The 21,786-nt window shown below is 39.3% G+C and overlaps 1 protein-coding gene across 1 annotated transcript in view; it reads left to right on the top strand.

The window, feature by feature from the left end:
- Window positions 1-21,786, top strand: part of npas3 (neuronal PAS domain protein 3) — a 367,303-nt gene that overhangs the window by 191,796 nt on the left and 153,721 nt on the right. The window contains exon 4 of the mRNA XM_085342617.1: window positions 9,489-9,571. Coding sequence (XP_085198743.1) covers window positions 9,489-9,571 — 83 coding nt within the window. The remainder of the gene's footprint in view (window positions 1-9,488; window positions 9,572-21,786) is intronic.

Genomic DNA, 21,786 nt, shown 5'->3' with positions numbered 1-21,786 from the left:
TACTGTTATACTGTATGTGATTGCTACTTAGGCAATAATGTGCAACCAGCATTTTATTGCTAGTAAGTTTATGTGGAGCTACTTTAATCAGGGTCATGATTGATGAATATTGTCATTATGGATTAATGTTCTGATTCATTTCTTGATTAATGCATTTAATCGATTTCAAATGTGATTTTTTTTTAAACAGCAGCAGCTCAGAATCTATGAGTTATTGGAAACAAATAGCTCTATTACAAATGATACAGTTACTAAGCAATTTAAGCACTTTAGCCTCATTTACACAACCGCTCATTCATAGAGGTGTTTTGTTTTTATTAACCTAAGCACACTCACATAAATGCGTCCGGGGCAATACTTTGACTTGCAGACTGAGGAAGACTAAACCACTGACATGCAGAGGTAGTGGGTCACCTACCTTTGGTAAATGTGACTGCTACTAATGCAGTAACATACAACCACCAACTACCTCTTGAGTGACAGCCTCCTCAGATGCTGTCGTTGCAATTTGTTGCTTCATTGCATTTTGCGTTTGTGAAAACTTGGCACAAGAGGGCCGGTCCCTTTCGCTTACTTACTTTAGAGGGGAACATCCAGTTGCTGCAGCAGTTTTATTGAGAGCAACACTTGTTTCTGTTCCTCCTTGTTATAGACATTAAACTCATGCATTATTTGCTATTGAACTATGATATATTCCATGAAAACAATGGTCAGAATTGGTAGTAGAAAAAATAGTGGTAATAGATGTTTTTGCAATTTCTCAAATAATTTGAAATCATTTTTTTTTTCAGCTCTTCTGCACACAAGATATGAGGGTTCAAAAGATGATGGAAAAATTAAAAAGCACAAATTTTGCCCGGTTTTATGTACTTCAATCTCAATTTTCATACTATGAATACAAAGCTTAAATAGCTTCTTTAATATTTTTACTGTAATAAAAAAATAAGTGGAATCTGAGGGGAAAATTTTTTCAGTATATCCCAGATTTTCTGTTCATTTCCTGTCATTGCATTTCCCAGTTGTTCCCTTTACTACCACTTACATTTTCTATCAATCCATTGAGCTGTCCTCCTCTTTGACTCCATTTTTCTTCCTCCTTGTTGTCACTCTGTTGCTTTACCCCCTCACACTCTCTGGCTCTCTCTGTGTCCTCCCTTGTCCTTGATTCCAACACACACCAGCTGGCACTCGGCCAAGTGGAGAGACAGCAAAGATGATGGTACGCACACATTCAGACGCATGCAGGAGGCCGTGCATGTGTGTGTTTGTGTGTGTGCAGTCTGGAAGTCTGGAAGAACCATCAGTTTAACTCCAGAGAGAGAGAGAGAAAGAAAATGAACTTAAGAACAGAAAATCAAGAAAAAGTCATAACTTAAGTGATACTCTGTGTGTGGGTGTGTTTGTGTGTCATTGTGTTGTACATAGTTAGGCTATAGGAGAGAGATGATGCTTTAGTCTCTCTGCCATGTGCTTTCACAAATTGGACACACAAATGCCAAAGAGGGAAGAACAATGACCCATTCATTAAATATTTTAAATAAATGAGTAAACCATCGATAATAATGCAAATGACAAGCGATTATTTAAAAAAAAAACTTTTTGAACAAACACGGTTATCTTACTGCATCTCTGCCAGAATCACACTGATAATCTGTAACACTATTAGCACCACAAACAATGAAAACTAAATTGCAAAAAACTGACAAATTGTGGATTTTAAGTAATCTAAATTTAAAATTTATGATACCTTTTATCTGAATCAGAACTCACAAACAATGACAATGGTAACCAACTGGACATAATCTGGTTATAATCTTGCACATACAGTGGGGCAAAAAAGTATTTAGTCAGCCACCGATTGTGCAAGTTCCCCCACCTAAAATGATGACAGAGGTCAGTAATTTGCACCAGAGGTACACTTCAACTGTGAGAGACAGAATGTGAAAAAAAAATCCATGAATCCACATGGTAGGATTTGTAAAGAATTTATTCGTATATCAGGGTGGAAAATAAGTATTTGGTCAATAACAAAAATACAACTCAATACTTTGTAACATAACCTTTGTTGGCAATAACAGAGGTCAAACGTTTACTATAGGTCTTTACCAGGTTTGCACACACAGTAGCTGGTATTTTGGCCCATTCCTCCATGCAGATCTTCTCGAGAGCAGTGATGTTTTGGGGCTGTCGCCGAGCAACACGGACTTTCAACTCCCGCCACAGATTTTCTATGGGGTTGAGGTCTGGAGACTGGCTAGGCCACTCCAGGACTTTCAAATGCTTCTTACGGAGCCACTCCTTTGTTGCCCGGGCGGTGTGTTTTGGATCATTGTCATGTTGGAAGACCCAGCCGCATTTCATCTTCAAAGTTCTCACTGATGGAAGGAGGTTTTGGCTCAAAATCTCACGATACATGGCCCCATTCATTCTGTCCTTAACACGGATCAGTCGTCCTGTCCCCTTGGCAGAAAAACAGCCCCATAGCATGATGTTTCCACCCCCATGCTTCACAGTAGGTATGGTGTTCTTGGGATGCAACTCAGTATTCTTCTTCCTCCAAACACGACGAGTTGAGTTTATACCAAAAAGTTCTACTTTGGTTTCATCTGACCACATGGCATTCTCCCAATCCTCTGCTGTATCATCCATGTGCTCTCTGGCAAACTTCAGACGGGCCTGGACATGCACTGGCTTCAGCAGCGGAACACGTCTGGCACTGCGGGATTTGATTCCCTGCCGTTGTAGTGTGTTACTGATGGTGACCTTTGTTACTTTGGTCCCAACTCTCTGCAGGTCATTCACCAGGTCCCCCCGTGTGGTTCTGGGATCTTTGCTCACCGTTCTCATGATCATTTTGACCCCACGGGATGAGATCTTGCGTGGAGCCCCAGATCGAGGGAGATTATCAGTGGTCTTGTATGTCTTCCATTTTCTGATGATTGCTCCCACAGTTGATTTTTTCACACCAAGCTGCTTGCCTATTGTAGATTCACTCTTCCCAGTCTGGTGCAGGTCTACAATACTTTTCCTGGTGTCCTTCGAAAGCTCTTTGGTCTTGGCCATGGCGGAGTTTGGAGTCTGACTGTTTGAGGCTGTGGACAGGTGTCTTTTATACAGATGATGAGTTCAAACAGGTGCCATTCATACAGGTAACGAGTGGGGGACAGAAAAGCTTCTTACAGAAGACGTTACAGGTCTGTGAGAGCCAGAGATTTTCCTTGTTTGAGGTGACCAAATACTTATTTTCCACCCTGATTTACGAATAAATTCTTTACAAATCCTACCATGTGAATTCATGGATTTTTTTTTCACATTCTGTCTCTCACAGTTGAAGTGTACCTCTGGTGCAAATTACTGATCTCTGTCATCATTTTAAGTGGGGGAACTTGCACAATCGGTGGCTGACTAAATACTTTTTTGCCCCACTGTAAGCAAGGTTATTGTGTCATTTAGCACTTAAGTCTCCTTCCTGCAGCAAGTACGTCGCTATTTATGGAGAAATTTCTCAATTGCTGTTCTGGCTGGACTGGATCTAAGTACTGAATGTGAATTTCTGTGTGTCTAGATGGTAACAGATTTGCAACAGGCGGCAACAAATGAGGAACGTTTGTGGATTCATCACAGCTAATTATTATTATCACAAAAAGATTGTGTGTAATTGCCAATTTGACCCCAATCAGTTGCAGACTTGGAGCAAATTGCCTTCTTGACACTCCAAAGTTGCTTTGAAGATGGCAACTGACCACCAGTGTTCGCAGACCCCATTTTCAAAGCTACCATTTCAAAGGCAACATGATCACAAGTTCATTCCACATGGTTGTAATAATTTTGGCTGCATTGCAGTATCCAACCACCGTTTTCAGTAGTGTGACTGAAACATTAACAAATGCTAAGGAGTTTGAAGGCTAGGTCACACCCCACACTCTTTCCTGTGTTCTTGAGCCAGTCCCAAGCAGGCTTTAGTGGTGTGGTGAGATGTTTATCATACTGGACGAAACAACTGTTGTCGGGGAGTGCTGTTCCCAAATATTAAGTGGTGCTTTATCCTGGGGTTTCCCAGCAACATGTTTCAATGTGATAAGAAAGTCAAAGTTATTCACTTAGCTCATCAGCATCAAGTGGGGACAATTACATCATCCATACATTTCATCTAACTCTAGCTCTGATTTTCTGAAAACTGATGAGACACATAGAAATAATAGAAAATTAATGAGCAATTCTGCATTCATTTGCTGATGGTACAGAGTCTGAAATGGAATGATAATCAGCTTTAAAACTGGCCTAAATTTTGGCAAAAAACCCCCCAAATTTAACCATGTAGCATTTAAGTAACTATATCCATCCATCCATTATCTTCCACTTATCCCTATTATGGTCACGGGGGTGCTGGAGCCTATCTCAGCTACCATAGGGCAAGAGGCAGGGACGCAAAGAGACAAACAATCATTCGCACTCACATTCACACCTATGGATAATTTAAAATCACCAATTAACATTAACCCCACTAACTAATAAAACAAAAAATACACATAGTGATTGGCTAGGTTTAGTTAGACCTTAGAGGGTTAATCAATGAAGCTATGTATGAGTGCATCTTCCCTGCTTTTACTTTCATGCCTCCTTTTCTCTGACTTCAGGCGGTTACATTGTAAAACATCTCTGCGCTGAACAGTAAAAGTCTTACTGAAGGAGTTTAAGCAGAGAAATGATGCAGGTTTAGTGGAGCGGCTCTGTCAGAGTTAATCGGCCCAAACATCTCATTTCAGAGGGAAAGAGCCTGCTTTAGGCTGACTGGCTCTCATTTATGTGACGAGCTGTAAACTTTGTTGTGTGTAACAGAAAGAAGTGTCTCTCAGTCTAGTGCTTTCTGCAGTCTGTCATGTAATATCAGAGCAAGAACAGATACTTTTACTATAGGCACCAGTTAGCTGTCTCGGGATATGAATAAACTAAAGAAAATAAAACACAGGACATAATTTAATGTAAAATCTTTTTATTGTGTTATACTGTTTTTTGTGCTTTTACTGCAACAAACACACACAATTAATCTGTAATTAACACCTAATAATTATTTTACAAACCTGATGCTGAACAGCTTGAGAATATTTTTGTTTTCCCACATGCAGTTACTCAGTTATGGCAGGCCATGATCAATGTCTTTGTAAGGAAGAAGATTGTAAACCTAAACATAAAAATCCCTTCTATGCAGCTTTTTTGGGCTTTGTAAAATCTTCCAGCAGGCTTGATTGGAACCCCATGTTTTATAAAGTTTTATAAGAGAACAGTCACTATATTATTACAAGTCTCACATCACGGCGAAATATGTTTTTTCAAAGATTTTTTCTTTCTTCAATTAAACCTCCATTACTCTATCATCTGCCGAGTTGTCCAATGAATGCAATGTTTACCTTCATGCTGGTGCGTTACATTGTTCCTGCGTAGGGCTTCCACAGGGTGCCTTTTCTAACTTTACATCCTCTCCTGCAGCCTTTCTTTCTCTTAATACAGATCCCTCATTTCCTTTTCCTTACTTCCTTTCTGTTATTCTGTAGATGTTTCTTTCCCAGAGTAATGCTTCACTCCTGCCTCCTCTCCCTCCTTTCCTTCAGTCCTCACACCTTCCTCCTCTCTCTCTCTCACTTTATCCCTGGGGTCTTTTGTTAGGTCGTGATAAATTGCCTCTGACATTTTGTCAAAATGGGTGCCCTCTCTCTCTCTCTCTCTCTCCCTTTCGCACATCCTCTCTCGCTCCTGCACTCTGTCTCTCTCTCTAATGTTCTTACACCTACCACTAATTGAATTGGCTGTTTGCGTAACAGTACAGATTCCCGCTCTTCACTCTCTGTCACACACATACAAATTCCTTTGCTTCTCTAACACTCACCTACACAGTCACTCCCTTTCTTCTTCGCTCAGCCCTCTGCAGGGTTTGGCCAGCAGTCTGGAGGTTGTCGTTTATTCCTTTAATCCAACCTTCCAGCAGCGAGAAGGACTGGGCAGAGGCTCTAAGCCTACACACGCACACATGCACACACGCACACACACACACCTACACAAACACACACACACACACACACACACACACACACAGAGAGCAGAGGAATCCCTGGTTTGTTGCCAATTTCATATTAAACAAGAAAATAAATTAACAACAGCTGTAATGTTTGACTTTCAGAGCAAAGTTAAATTGACTTTCCAATGAGATGGTCGGACAATCTCTCTCTCACACACACATACACACACACAACACACACACAACAGACACACAACAGACACACACACACTCTAGTATAACTTTTGTACATACATTTTGATTGTCTTTTTTCCAGTCTGGTCTTATTTTCAGTTTTTTCTGACCTTTCTTTTTATTTACCCCCCCCCCCCCCCCCCCCCCCCCCCCCCATGCTCATCCCTTTTTGTCCTTTTTTCTCTTTTATGCCATCGTCGTTGCCTCAGTGTCACATCATTCTTTGTCTGTATTTTTTTTAACTCACACACAACATCTTCCTAGTAACTAGTGTTCCTTGATTTTTACCTCACACTTAATAATAATAACTTCAACTTCATAATTAGACCTGCGAATAAGGGTACCTGTAATTACAATTTGCAGGTAAAAAGTCAGGTTTTTGCAGGAAACACAATAATAATAATAACTTTATTTATATAGCACCTTTATTGAAAGATAGTAACAGTAAAAATTAAGATTCATCTGATCAGCAAAATTTTCCCTATTACAATCTATTCAACATGTAGGCATCATTTCTTCTTCACATGAATATATATTATATATAAAATAAAGTATATACTTATACACAAAGATGAGACTGAGCTCCTTGATCCCATCTACTCTCTCCTTGTGTTCCTTGTGTTCCTTTTTACTCTGTAACCCTTTCATTCACAAGCACATTTTGTTATGTCATTAATTAAAGCTAATTCTGTCGCTTCAACCCCACCCCCTTCCAAAAAAGCACACGGGAGTCTTGCATATGAGCGTTTTTATTGGTGTGTGTTTAAATTTGCTGTAATGAGGTCTGCAGGGAGATGAGGACGGAGAGTGGGTAGAGAGAAGAACATTACCTCAGGGCACAAAAATCTCTCTTTTAGTGGGCTTTAATGCCCCTCTGTGTGCCTGTCTCGCTCTCTGTCACTGTCTCACTCTGCTTTTTCTCCTGTGCTGTCCATTTCCATTTTCCAGCTGTCTCAAGGCTTAGACATTAACTGGTAGCACTTTTTTTTTTACAAATACATTCAATTTGCTTTGCATTCAAACTCATTTTGAAGTCAAAAGGACTTTTAATAGTTTTATTAAGTTCTTTAAAAGAAAAAAAGCAGATTCATAAATAAAATTCATATTGGCTGCTTGAATACTTTAGATGCTTTTGGGAACCATCTTGTTCAAGGCTTTTTTTAAGTTACCGACTGTTGTTGAATTGATCTTTTTCTGGCCTATATTAATGATTGAACTTTACATTATGCACTTAGCGACAGCACTGAGGTCTCTCTCCCACCGTCAGTCTTTTCTCTTTCTTTTTGTCTTCTATCGAGAAAGAGAAAGCGAGAGAAAGACAGTTTAACCTCAGGCCAAATTTTACACTGACCATCTCACTTTTTCTCTCCTTTCCTCCCTCTATCTCTCAAGCTGTTGTGCTTTCTGACTTTGTCTGTAGAGAGAGTTTTGCCCTCAGGGTGAAATTTTTAGAAAGCTATAAACTGTTTCACTCTCTCTCTCAACTCCTGTCTGTCTTTTCTGCCTTTCCCTAGCTCTCTCACTCACTAGAGATAAACAAATGATGGACAGGAAGATGAGAATTAAAAATAAAAAAGAGGAAAAAGGGGAAAAAATGGCAAAGGAAGAAAAAAAAGCAAGGGAAAGAGGAAAAGATTCCCTCCTCGATATTCCTGTCACTCACTGAGGAGCTGTTGTGACATTATCCGTTAAAAAGTTATTTACGGTGCATGAATTTGGTATAAATGATGTATTTAGCCCCTTTAGCTATGTGCACAGTTATAGGGGGCTGTAAGTACACAAATTATAGCCGCCTTCTCACACTGTTTTGATATCTGTGGGGTTTTAATATAATGGATGTTACATATGAGAACATCAGAATCCAGCTTTGAATTCACGATGCAGATGGATGGTCACATGAATATTTGTGGAAATAATGGCTTGAAGGATAAAAACAGAAAGAGAGCTTAAGAGATAAGATGAGAGATGAGACAGTACAGACAGCCCTTGAGGTCATTATTTGTTTTCATGTCCTGCCATAAGGTGTTTTAGTGTTGCCAGCTTGTGTTTCTTAGCAGCTTTGCAAAGGGGCTGGTGACTGCGGCATTGGTTTGGAGTTTTTTTGTTGATTTTCTATGCAACTTATCAAATGGTAACCTGATGTCACAACAGTCTGCAATATAGTCACGACCTACTGATTCGTGTTTCTGTACACAAAACTTTTTGCGCATTCCTCAGCATAAATTTCAATCTCATGTGTCCCGATTAAAAGGCAAGTGAAAGTCAGCATTTGATGGTTGTATGTTTGGTTGAAGATTCAGTCGACAGATCAAAAAAATACCATAAATATAATGCCTTTCACGTATTTTAAAACTTTTTTCCTGGTTACTATGGTGACAACTTCCATCTTTTTCTACACTCCTGATACAAAATATATATCCTCAATGCATTACTGAGATGCATTACTCGCAAAAAAAGAAAATAAAAAAATAATAGGACATGGGAAGAGTAGTCACTGACTTATGTTTTTTTAAAAAAAAAGGTAATAATAACTTTGAGGGGAAGCATTTGCGAAAAGCATTTGTGAATGATCGGTGGTGATTAAAACATCAACTTGGAAGCTTTTCATGATACAGAGGTTAAAGTTCTGGCTACTTTCAAACCCCATCTACTCCCGTGGTCACATAAACTGTGAGAAAATGCAACATGAACTTTCTTTGTACCTTAGATAAAGATTGAGGTCTAATGTCAACCTTGTTTATTCAATGTAGACGATTGAATAAATAACCTTGTAATTTTGAAGTTACAGATTTTATGAAACAATTTTTTTTTCACGTAGAGATACTTGAACTTTGCTTGCATGAGAGTGTATTTAATTATAATATATAATGATGTTGCATTACAAATACGTTTTCCTTAGATGCTGTTGCTTTGCCAAATGATGTCACTGAATGAAACCTGTTAGTATTATTAGTAGCTCATATGACCTGAAGGATGGGCCTGATTTAGCGAGTGCAACTGACAATGCTAACCTGTGGCACTAATTGGGACTGTTCAGAGCTGAACTCACTGGTTCCTCTTGTCTTGTGCCATGTGTGTTTTTGTCATGCTAGGCTGTATAAACGTGAGTGTTTGTGTGTTTGTGAACACGTATTCGTGTGTGAGTGCAGCTTTGCTCGTATCAATGTGTCTGAGTCTCACCAGTCTTCTTCTGTCCTGTCCTGTGCTTTCTCTCTCCTTGTGTGCGTGTGTGTGTCTTTAGCTATCGGTACCCAGCGGAGGAGAAGTCCCAGCGCCATTGCCTCTGAGATCTTCGAACCTCACCTAGGAAGCCACATTTTACAGGTAGGAACTATTCACAGCGGATAAAAACTCATCTGAACTCATCTTTGGAAAAAAGCTTGGAAATGCATGTGGATACAGCAGGCCTATTTTTCTTCTGGTTCCACAGTATCACGCTGGACACACATGGACACACTCTTGGTCCAGTAAATTTTTCAGTGGCTTTGGTTTCTGATGAATAATTTCCAGTTATTGTTGCTTGGTTGCATCAGGCATCAAGATGCAGAATGTGTACACTCTACACACTATAAGCACACACACACACACACACACACACACACACACACACACACACACACACACACACACAAACCTGCTCAATATTGTGGGTAAACAGTGCTCTTTACAATTTTACATTAACTTGATTAACTTTTCTTTGTGAAACTTTCAGCAGCCATGTGATATTTTGCTCTTAGGCTGCTGTTTTGATGGTTTTAAAGTGAAATATCTTAGAAAATGAACTGATCAAGAAGTATAGAGATTCACAGTTCCACCAACCCTCTCGTGCTTGGACCATTATTTGGATAGAAGCATCAACCTGAAACATTGTCGTTGATGTTTTAAGGATTAAAATTTCAAAGTCCTGACATATGCAATGTTACTTTAGTTAGCAGACTAAGGGTCACATTTAATAAGTGGAGCAAATTAGCATGTGGATGCAATCACAGACAAATGCTAAAAAAGTGTAACGTTTTGGGGGTATTTACTCTTACTCTAGGAAAAGTAGCACAAATTCACCAATAAGCAGTTCTGCTAATAATTAGTATTTTACTTATAATTGACAGATATGGGTTTCCAATAGATACAGCTTAGCAATAAAGACTAAGTAGAAAAAACATATCAGGTCTTGATTTTCAATTTCTTATTTTCTTACTGTGACTCATGCTAACAGTAGTTTTTAAAGTCTTGGGCCAATGCAAGTACTGTAGTAAGTAAGTATAGCCTAATGCAAATGTATGACAATACTAGCAATTTCTGTTTCCTTTACCAAGTTTTTCTTTCATGTAGTATTTCTGTTTTCTAGTCAGCATTACATCCTGAAGAGCTCCTAGTGAGCCCTTTAATGAATTACAAGTAATGCTCTATATTCTTTTATTTCCAATTCCCAAGCCCTTATAATATTATAGTCTGACATCCAAATCCTATAAAATGCTTTTTTTTCCTCAGAAAGAGGATTTTACACCAGTTGTTATCTGAATTATTTCTTATGATTTGCCTTTGAGCTTTTCTGAAGCTATATTATTCTCAATAATGTACCTCTACATTATTAGCACAGTGATTCCTCATAATTCACCCTCAGATTTTTCAACACAGCCAACTTCCTCAACATCCAGCTGCTGCTGCGGCTAAGCTGAATTCTTAAATGGAATTATGAAAGTATGATAATGACTGGGTTATCGCTGTTCGCTCCCTCGGGTTTGTGTGTGTGCAAAAATGTGTGTGTGTCTTGTAGTTTTAATCCCTAGCATGCTCCACTCCATATCTGTTTAACATACAGCCCAAAGGCTGAGCTTTTAACATCACAACCAGGCTGACGCGATACCACAGCTGATAGGCGCTGGTAATCTGTGTGTGGGTGTGTGCGTGTTATTAGATATGCAGTATTTGTAAGTGCGTGTACATTTCTGAGATGATTTTTTAAACCTTCAAGAATGTTCTTTTTTGTTGCTAGTGCATTTTAAAACATTTAATCTAAGTGTGTGTGTGTGTGTGTGTGTGTGTGTGTGTGTGTGTGTGTGTGTGTGTGTGTGTGTGTGTGTGTGTGTGTGTGTATCTGCTTCAGTTACACCTGATTATTATTATAATCTGGCTGACACCAGTAAGCCTTCGCTATGGAAAAATCCACACTTTTCTAATCTCCTTGTACTTTTTTATCCCTTTATCATATTCAAGGATCCTGACAGAAAAGTCTCTAGCAGATATAAAAAGTTAATTGCCAACTGTAACACCCTCTCGTTAAAAACAAAGCAAAACAGCAACAAAAACAAAGTGACACTGACCATCTGTAACAATAAAGCAGGAAATGCTTTGTTTTAATTGGGTAATTCTGGAGAATAAAAATAGATACATTATATACATAACTGCCCTTAATTATCAAGTTGAGAAGCTGGACTTCCGGCATGCTTTGACTTGCAAAGTGCCAATAAAGTAAATATGCTCATCAGCTACATTGACTTTTGATAGGCCATCAGTCATCTGGTAAGTGGACAAAAACAAAAGCAAAACCAGGAAATTGAAGCTTTACCAACTGAGTAAGCATACTTTGTCCCAGTAGTTGCATAGAAAAACACAGGTGTCACTTTGCTTTGGTTAGGTTCGAAAATATAAAACCAATATGTTTAGGTTCAGATTTGGAATAAAAAAGCAGCATTGTGGTTACGGTAAAAGTTGCACAGTTGGAGCCTATCCCACCCACATAGCAACACTGGTATGGCCTGGATCTGGGCCACACAATGTGCTTACACTCGGCCCACCTACCACGAGGAATGATGGCCCTTTGGTGGCCCAGATGTGGTTTGCCAGAGGTGGCCCACACATGGGCCAGCACAAGGCCCGTTGCAGACACACTGGTGGCCCTGTGCTGGCCCAGAACAGTTTCAGCTCTGGCCCCAGATATCAGCCTAATGTATACCTTAATCAAGCCATGTAATAACAACATGTGCCGGAACATAATAGTGCAAAGTAAGATGATGAAACTCTGTTCAGACAGTGAATGGACTGATTTTTATATAGCACTTTTCTACTCTCCCAGATTACTCATAGTGCTCTATACAACATGCCACATTCACCCACTTTCTCTAAACTGAGTGCTTCCTTTACATTTATACTTTTGACATGCAGACTAGAAGAGCCAAGGATTGAACCACTAACCTTCCGATCAGTAGGGAACCTGCTCTACCTCCTGAGCTACAGCCACCCAGTAGGAAACATGAGTAAACCCTCACTAGGTTTTGGATAAAGTGTACACTCACAAACCTGTCAAATTTGCATGTGAAACGTTGGCTACCATAGCTGTATAGTATTGCAACATGGCATTTGGGTCTTCTAACTAAAATAGGAAAATAGGAACATAAATAGTGCCATCATTGCCAGACCTGGCCCACATCTGGTTGACATACACCCTGCCATGACACCAGTCGGTCAGAAGTGCCATCTTGATGCCGGATCCGGGGAAGACCTGTGTTCTATGAGCTTGGGCTACATAAACCAAACCATAATCGAGCATGCCATCACATAAACAGTGCCATCTATGCCAGGCCTGGCCCATATCCTGATGACATAGCACTTACTATGCCAGAAGTCAGATCTGTCTGCTATGTGGGCAGCTGTCTTAGGGCGAGAGGAGCAATTTAGAGTTACCAATTAATCTCATCCCACTAATTGCCTGTCTTTGGAATGTGGGAGGAAGCCGGAGTACCCAGAAAGAACCCAGGCAAACACGGGGAAAACATGCAAAGACATGTAAAAGAACCTGGCCTAGTGGTGGAATTGAACTTCTTGTTTTGAGGCAACAGTGCTCACCACCGTGCATCCGTGGAACCTTCATCGTAAAAAGTAAAGCTGATTACTGTTTTGAAGCACACAACTGTCTCCTTTGCTATATTTTAATCATTTTGTTAAGCCATCTGTCAGCCCTGATCACTTTCATGTTTGGAGACATGTCACTTCACCTCACCCTTACCTCTGGTTAAAATCACAGAGGTTAAGTTGGTATCCGCCTAGACTGTGTTTGTGTGAGTTGCCTAGGTTTGGAGATACCTGCTATAGAAATGTCTTTCTTTTGAATGTAAACAAACTAAAGCGCCCGCTGCAAATATCTTTAAAGAGCTTAAAGGAAATATGTTGTTCATCATTAATCATTGTCCAAGGTATTTATGTTTAATCTTGAATCCTGCAAAAGTGGCAAAAACTAAAACCATTAATTCTTGGAAACCAAAATGAAGCAAAAAGAAACCAAAATATGAGACGAAAACTAATCCGCATAATATCACATATGCTAAGCTGCCTGACAAACAAACAAACAAACACATTAGACAAGAGTAGTTGGAAAAAATGACAACCCCTGCCAAGTTTTCTTAGTTTTGTTAGGACACTCTTGATGCTCCAAAGTCTAAGTCATTGTTGGTGACTATCCTTACCTTGATCTTTTGGAGAAAGACTAGGAGAAAAATGTAGGTAGTTTTTGATGTGTCAGAATGATTCTTCTCTTTTTATTCCTGACTGACAGCACTTTGTAGAAAGGTTAATCTGTTTGCACAGGGTTAATGATCATGGTTAGGGGTTTGTCAGAGGATGACTTGACAAAGAGCTTCACAGAACTTTTAGGAAACACGCTCTAGCAATCCCACAAACAATACCAGCCACAGCACCCACTTACACAAAGCTCATTGGGCAGGTGGCAAGGACCAGTTGATCCTGGGGCTTCAATGGTGATCAGACACTCAGGGGTGTGACAGACCTGAAACAGAGCGAGTGAGGGCTCTCTTAAAAAGTACTTCAGGAGTCAGTTTTTGTAACACTGGGGCTAAATGTAACTAATCTGATCCTGCAAAGTAACATGCTTTACATATAAATGTAGTGGAATTTATTTAGTGACATATAATTTAAATCACCAAAAAGTGTTTGATGACAGCGTTACTGTCCAGATTGTCACACACGAATTTGGAATTGCGATGGTTTCCATGTTTTGCAGCTGGTTTGCAAATAGCAGTTCCAGATCTGACAATCATTAGATCGCATACTCAACTCTCTTCTGGTGGTCAGTCGACATGACTATCAAAGCTTCCAATGCAAACACTCTGCATGAGCGACTCGCTGGCAGCCAGAGGGTGCTGTTCCCAATGTGAAAGCACTCAGGACGTCATGCAATAGTGTCACATACAGCCGCACCTATTGTAAGTCCTTGTACCATTTGTTCTTCATCTGTCCCGTGTTAATCCTTCAGACAGCTGCGGCGCAGACCGAGTATGTCGCCGTGACAACCATCTCCCTTCTTCCGCCGCTGTGCACATCATGTTGTCATGTGTGAGTGTTAACACGAGCCTGGAACAAGTGGAGCCGCTCACGCTGTGTTGAGCATCGCTGCCGTCTCAAGCCTGTGTGCCAGTGTGTCCGTGTGAGTGTAAACACCATGTTCTGATCCTGCAGCTCAAGACACTAGACATCCCATAATACCTTGTTATAATCCCTAGAGAGTCACTATGACAACCATATGAGTCAGATCCCAAGGTAGATTGAAGTAGATGTGAGATTGAAAGTGACACAAACAACGTGGACCTCCCCTCACCTGGAAGTGGGGTGTGTGTGCGTGTCTGCATGTGTGTGTGTGTGCACGTGATAGTGAGAGAGAGAAAGCATGAAACTGAAATACAATGTGTTGGAGGTATGTGGGTCAAAAACTACAGCAAGGTTGTTTTACATTCCTTTTTAACTCTGTTGCTGTTTCTGCTTTTACTCTTCGACTCTGGAGTAATAGTTATATTCTTATGTAACTTACAACTTATCACAGACATTAAATTAGTCAATAGTGTACAATATGTTCATAAGCTATGTGTTTCTTTAATTTCTGTCGTATAGAGTAAAAGTAGTGAGTAAAGTAAAAGTTCATTTTTATAGCACATTTCAGAGACAGATGTCACAAAGTGCTTCAGAAGAGAGGTAACAAAAATATACATATACATTGTTATAGTGATGGATGCTACTGTCGTTAAAATGTTAAATCGTCAGTTCAGTGTTTGTATAAGTAATCCCTATGAGTCAAAAGTGCTTCACTTGTTTTGTCATGTTACAGCCTTAGTCCAAAAATCTTCAGCTCAAAATTCTATGCACAAACAAAGTGAACGTTTGCTTGAAATTCTTGCAAATTTATTGTACATAAAAATAAATAAATTACATATACATATACATTTACATATGTATTCATTTGTTGAAGCAGCAATTATAGCCTCAAATCTTTTTCAGTATGGTGCTAAAAGCTTGGAACAACTATTTTCTCCCATTCTTCTTTGCAGAACCTCTCAAGCTCTAAATCTTTGTATGGGAAGCATTGGTGCACAGACATTATCATTCAGTAAGAAGGACTAGATGTTACAGTCCCTGATAATGCATTGCTTTAGATGGAGAGATTCTTGAGGGGTGGCTGTTATGAGGAAAGGCAGCCCAGAAACTTTGTCAGCAGCACACATCGTTGTGTGCCTCAACTTTCGGTCTTTTACCCAGGCTAATCTGCCATTTTCCTCCCTTGGTTAGGTTTAGGGATTAGAGATCTGATCTAGCTTATCATTTTAAAATTTGGGCCACATCGTGAGTAGTGGACCAGATCTCTCCAGACATCTCCAATCGGGTTCTAGTCTAGGTTCTGACTGGGCCACTCAGTGACATTCACAAAGTGGACCCAGAGTCACTCCTTTGTTATCTTGACTGTATGCTTAGAGTATTTGTTATGTTAAAGATGAGTGTAAACGAACCACGGCAGACCAGACGACATGTACGCTTTTCAGCGTCTTTAAACACCTTATTACCACGATTGCTGTTCACACAGTCAGCTTACAACCCGACACACACACCACAATTTCACACAACAACACAACGACAGTCAGCACAGACTTTTAAGGCGTGATTGTGGATGCTGCTCAAGTGCGTCCGCCACCCCTGCAGCGGCACCGCAGACCACACCCTGCCACAATGAGCCTTTGCACCAGCATCTCAGGTCCAGAGCACCCCAGAACAGTTTATATGTTAAGATGTCTCTACTAATTGCTGCATTCATCTTTCCATTGACCCCAACTAGCCTTTCCATTCCTGCTGCTGAGAAAGATCCCCACAGCATGGTGCTACCGCCATGCTTCATTGTAGGGATGGTATCAGATCAGGTGGTAGAAATATTTGAGAGACAATCAGTGGAATCGGGTCATGGCAAAGGCTTGCAAAAAAGGTCATATTTTTGTTTTTCAGATTTACTAAATTTGCAAGAATGTCAAACATTTTTTTTCTTTTGTATTATGGTGTATTGTATGTAGAATTTTGAAGTGAAAAAATAATTTAATCCATTTTGGAATAAAGCTGTAACATGAAAAAATATGGAACAAGTAAAGCACTGTGAATTCTTTCTAGACGCAGGTATCATAGAAACATGCGTACTGGCAATGACACACATTAAATCACAAAAGCTAAAGAAGAGATACATATTTGTGTTTCCACAGAAGTGACATGCTGAAGCATTTCTTTATTTTTATGTTCCCCTGATAAACAGAAAGTCAACTTCTCTCACAGTTTATATAAAGTAGATGTTACTTGTTTTGTTGCCATGGTGCAGTTCAGTGATTGGCCACGTTGTTGCTGAACTACCAGAACAAACAGACTGTCAAGAGGAAACAGTGCTTTATGTGCACACATGCTCCTGTGTGTGTGATGTAGTATCCCGAGTGTGTTTCTACATCGTCAGAGTGTGTGTTTGTGTGTGTGCGTGGCCTTTTCAGTGAAGAAGGAAGGCCGATGTGTTGGCGGCAAATTGGCCTCATTAATCTCCCGCTTAATTGATTGTGAGAAGTTTGAGGATGACATTTTAAGAAAGCGTGGCGGACGGGGTATGGCATGATTGATTTGGCTAAAACGCAGCGCTAATGAATGCCAGCCAGTCACTTAGGTGGTAGAGACCAGACACTAATTTCAGAGAGATTAGGCCAGAGAGGTTGATAATGCTTAATGAAGAGAGAGAGAGAGAGGGAGTAGTCATTAAACAGGATGTAAAGCTCTATGTGTACTCTCCTGTCTCTGGTCTGACTTGCTGCGTGTGTGTGCTGACAGAGATTAAATGAGTGAAGGCTTTATTTGTATGAACTTTATTACTTTATTACTCATACTACATACAAAATAGAGATCTGTATTGGACCAACTTGAATTCATTGTCTTGGTAGAAATTATTTTTCAGGCAGAAAATTATAGTGTGCAAAACTAGTGACACGGCTGAAGTTCAGAGTTAGGGTTCACCATCTCCCAATCCAATACGCTTGTTTTGAATACTTTCTGCTGCCAGATTAAGTCAATTTGGATTTAATTTTTATAGTTTCAGACAGATAAAATGTCAATTTAAGCAAGAAATTAAAGTTTATTTATTAAGCGGCCGGCCCAGATTCGAATCCAAACCGCGGCACTTTGCCGCGTGGCTTCCCCTCTCTCTCTCTCTCTTCCTCTGCTTTCCTGTCAGTCTCTGCTGTCCATATCAAATAAAGCCAAAAAAGGCCAAAATTTTTTTTAAAAAAAGCACATTACATAGCAAATGGAAGTATGGTGTGACCGTATGAAAACTCTCTACATTCAGTGAAAAATTAGGGACTCGTTAGCAAGCAAATTCCAGCATACAACAAAAGGAACCAAGAACTTGTTCTTCAGTCCACCCATTCCTGAGACATCCATGAAAATTGCCTGGTGTCTCTGTAAGTATATTAATTGATATTAATGCCTTCACCATTGTCTACATTTAACCATCAGAAATAGTGCTAAACTTTTACCCTAATTCCAAATTTAACTCATAATGTCTGTATTTGATTGTACATATATATATGTACTGTGCCAAGTGTCTTCAGTCAGTTAATGATGTTTGGATGAAAGGTTCTCAAACAAACTGCAACCCACAATCAGTTCTACATAGTCTTGTTTTGAACAATCAAATACAGACATTATGAGGGTGCTTCCTTATAGCTACCCTCAGGCTGTACGATCAAAACTCTACATGAGCAATCTAGGTCATCGTCATGGTTCGCACTTGGTTTACAAGATCTACTAGTTTTTGCAACTTAAGTTATATATTTAATCCATCTGTATGGTTTGAAAAGGTCAGTAGTTCCCAGATTTTGTGGTATTTCTTTATAAGCCCACATTTTTTCACAAGTTATTTGCAGTTTAATATAAATAAGTCTAATCCAAAACACAACACAAAAGAAACTCTGGAAAGATGCTTGCAAACTTTTTTTTTCTAATACTGATATTGATTATGTTCGCTTTCAAGTGGATCCAAATACAGAACAATACAGAGCTGGAATGTAGTACAATGAAAATTACCTTTAGACGAAAATTGCAACAACAAAATTGGAAAGAAAAAGCTCATTTCTAATGAGATATTATTGTGCTTATGCTTTAAAAGAGAAAAAAAACTTTTTGAAAATTAAACTTTTATTATTGAGCTGTAATTTTATAGAAACTGGAATACAGCTCTAGGAGGAATATAATATATTACAACGTTTTACCCTTTTAACTGCTTTAGTGAGTGGAACGTCAGCAATTATAACGCAACAGCATCTTTTAGTTGAGCAGGTCAAGAAGTCAGCGGAAGTTTAGTTGTTGTTGTTGTCAAAATGAAAGTTGTTTGGACTTGAGGAGATTGATGTTTGGTGTTTTTTAAGGCACCATGTGGTGTTTGAAGATGAAAAGGCAGCGGACAGACGGACAGTGATTAAACAAAGAGGGGAGTTGGAATAAAATAAAAAGTGTGTGTGCGTTAGCCCAAAATGTGTGACCAATTATAAAGTGATTGATGAGGAAAAACACAGTGTGTGTTTTTATGTTTACTATCATTTAAATCAGCGCTACAAAGACAAAGAAAGTGTGTGTGGTTTTGTGTGAACTTGGCAGGGTAAGTATGTGAAGGGAGGGAGTGCCACACCTGTTCCAAACACAGCCTGTGTGCTCATTCGTCTCTTCTTCTCTATGTGAGAATCAAACTCACAGAGCGCATCAGGACAACCTGTCCATCTGCAGCAAGAAGACAGAGAGGGAAGATAAGAGACAAATGTGACAAGGGAAGACAATTGAGCGATATCAGTGAGATATAAGAGTTATCGTTCAATTTGTCATTAATTCTGAAAAACTATGAACGGTTTCGGTGTTTCATCATCAGCGCGTCTTTCTGTAAACTTTGGCACTCAAGTGCTGCCATATTGTAAATTATAGAAGGTTCTGATGTATTTACTCTATAATTCATTTAATTTAGCATTAATTTAGCATAAAGGCCAGCAGTGCACAATTCAGTTGTGTAACTATGTAAGCTAAAGTTAAACCATCTTGCTTGAATGTTTCACTGGAATTATCATAACTCACAGGGGATTGATTTTTGCCCCTAAGGTGTGAAAAGACTGATGTGGTATTGTTATCACCCTACCAAGCAGGTGGACACCTAAGTTTGTGAATGCGATAAAGAGGCGATGTAGTATTTTCAAAATGATACCATATGTGCATCTAATAAAAAATCTTAGTCAAAGGTCAGAAGTATTCTGAAAATCAATACCATAACTGCATCTACAAAAAGTTGCAGACTCCTTCTAATCTCAGTGACCTTGAGCTCAAAGTCAAAGTTCAAAGGTCAAGTTCTCTTAAAATTTTTGTGAATGCGATAACTCGACAAGGAATTCACCCAGGATTCCCAAATCAATATGAGAGCTGCATCTATAAAAAATCTTTGACAATCTCAGTGACCTTGACCTCAAGGTCAGAGTGAACTTAAGAACAAGGTAAAGTATGATTTTCAAACTGATACTATAGGTGTGTCTACTAGCAGGCTGAGGGGTAAAACTGACGGTTTCCAGTATTTTCAAGCTTTATGTTAGCTTTACATTCGGGGCAATCAATTGGCCTAAAGAGTGTGAGTAAACCAAAAGTTTTGGCTCCAAAATGGTGAATGAAAGAGGGCCTATTGAGATTTTTGTATCCCCTGTCATAAATATATATCATTATGATGGTGACTGTTCATACTAAACATGACCAAAGTTACTAGTAGAGGTCAGTGGATGCACACATAATCACCTTGTGAGCCAAAAACATCCAAAAGGGAGTCAGATCACAAAGACTCCAATATTAAAATGCCCAACTTTAGAGCATGAAAAAGGATATTTACAGCTTGGTGCAAAAGAGATAGATAATGAGTGTCAGGTATACTTACACATTCAGCAGGCATTGATTGGTGTCTATTAAGTGTCACCCCACGAATTGAAGCGCCTTGAGGCAACTTTTGTTGTGATTTGCCGCTATATGAATAAAATTGAATTGAAAAAATTGAATTGAATTTGAGTAACTGAACTGGACCTCTGTAATGTGTTCGTGCTGCTGGTGGAATTCTCTGACCAATATTAAATCTTGCTGTGTGGAGGAAACTGTCCAAGACGCTTGTGTACTAATTACCACCATTATGTCCACCAGTGCATCACACCCATAGTTTATAAATGCATCGTGATAACCAAGCTTGCTGGCATTAGCTGATATCTTCGAACTCAATTCTTTCATACATATATGGTAAAAAAACAACAACATGGTGGTGGTCAGGTTTACATTAGGTTTAGATGCTAGAAAGAGAAAGATTCATTTTTTTAGGTTAGTAAATGTTTAATTTCAATGAGATGTGAAGTATAATAATATCGAGGAAGTCTGTATATCTCTGTGTGTTTTCATTGCTAATAATCAAATTAGTAAAATTCTAAACTTCTACATATCGTTAAGACGGCTTCATCAGAATTAAGGCAGCATATCTATAACAAAAGTCACATGTTAGTATTATGACAGATAAAATTACTTACCTTACATTTAAATGATCATACATTAGGAGGGTGTGTTATAGTTTTAATGATAATGGAGAATCAACATAGCAAGAAAACCTGAAGTGCTACCCTGCTTGACACGAATCAAGTGTTTGGCGCCTTCACCTGCAGCTGTTAACCAACCGCTGCACTCTGCAACGTGTAAAACAGATGTAAGGTGCTTGCACGTTGTCACGCCGATGAGGGGGAAATGAAAGACGACAGCAATGGCACACAGATGCGACACTGCTTCCTGTCACCCCGTCAATCAAACTGTCACCCAATGAGTGTCACCGTAGGTAAAAATTAGACGTGGAGACAGGAGAAGACACAGGCATGACAGGACAGATCTGCTGCTCCCAGTGGATTATGGGAATATTACTGTGGAGATTTAGAAACTAAAAGTGATGCTTGTGTACGACATCTGACAGGCAGACAGGCAACTAGAAAGACAAAGTAGAAGTCAGATGGATGAGAAGCATCCAGACAGGAGGCACTTACTGAAAGAAACCTAGATTAAAAGTACCATCCTATAGTTTTTGCATGTTTTAACTGCTATTGTATTCATTTGCCATGCCTGGCTTTGGTATCATCACCACTGTTAAAACATAATCTTTATAGATATGATGAACTTGAATTTGATAATTATCAAAT

This window comes from Diplotaxodon limnothrissa, linkage group LG19, assembly GCF_057381915.1.
Source record: "Diplotaxodon limnothrissa isolate DT_005_m linkage group LG19, D_limnothrissa_male_GT1.1, whole genome shotgun sequence".
Classification (NCBI taxonomy): domain Eukaryota; kingdom Metazoa; phylum Chordata; class Actinopteri; order Cichliformes; family Cichlidae; genus Diplotaxodon; species Diplotaxodon limnothrissa.
The sequence above is the reverse complement of the archived record's forward strand: the minus strand, read 5'-3'. Positions and strand labels throughout refer to the sequence as shown.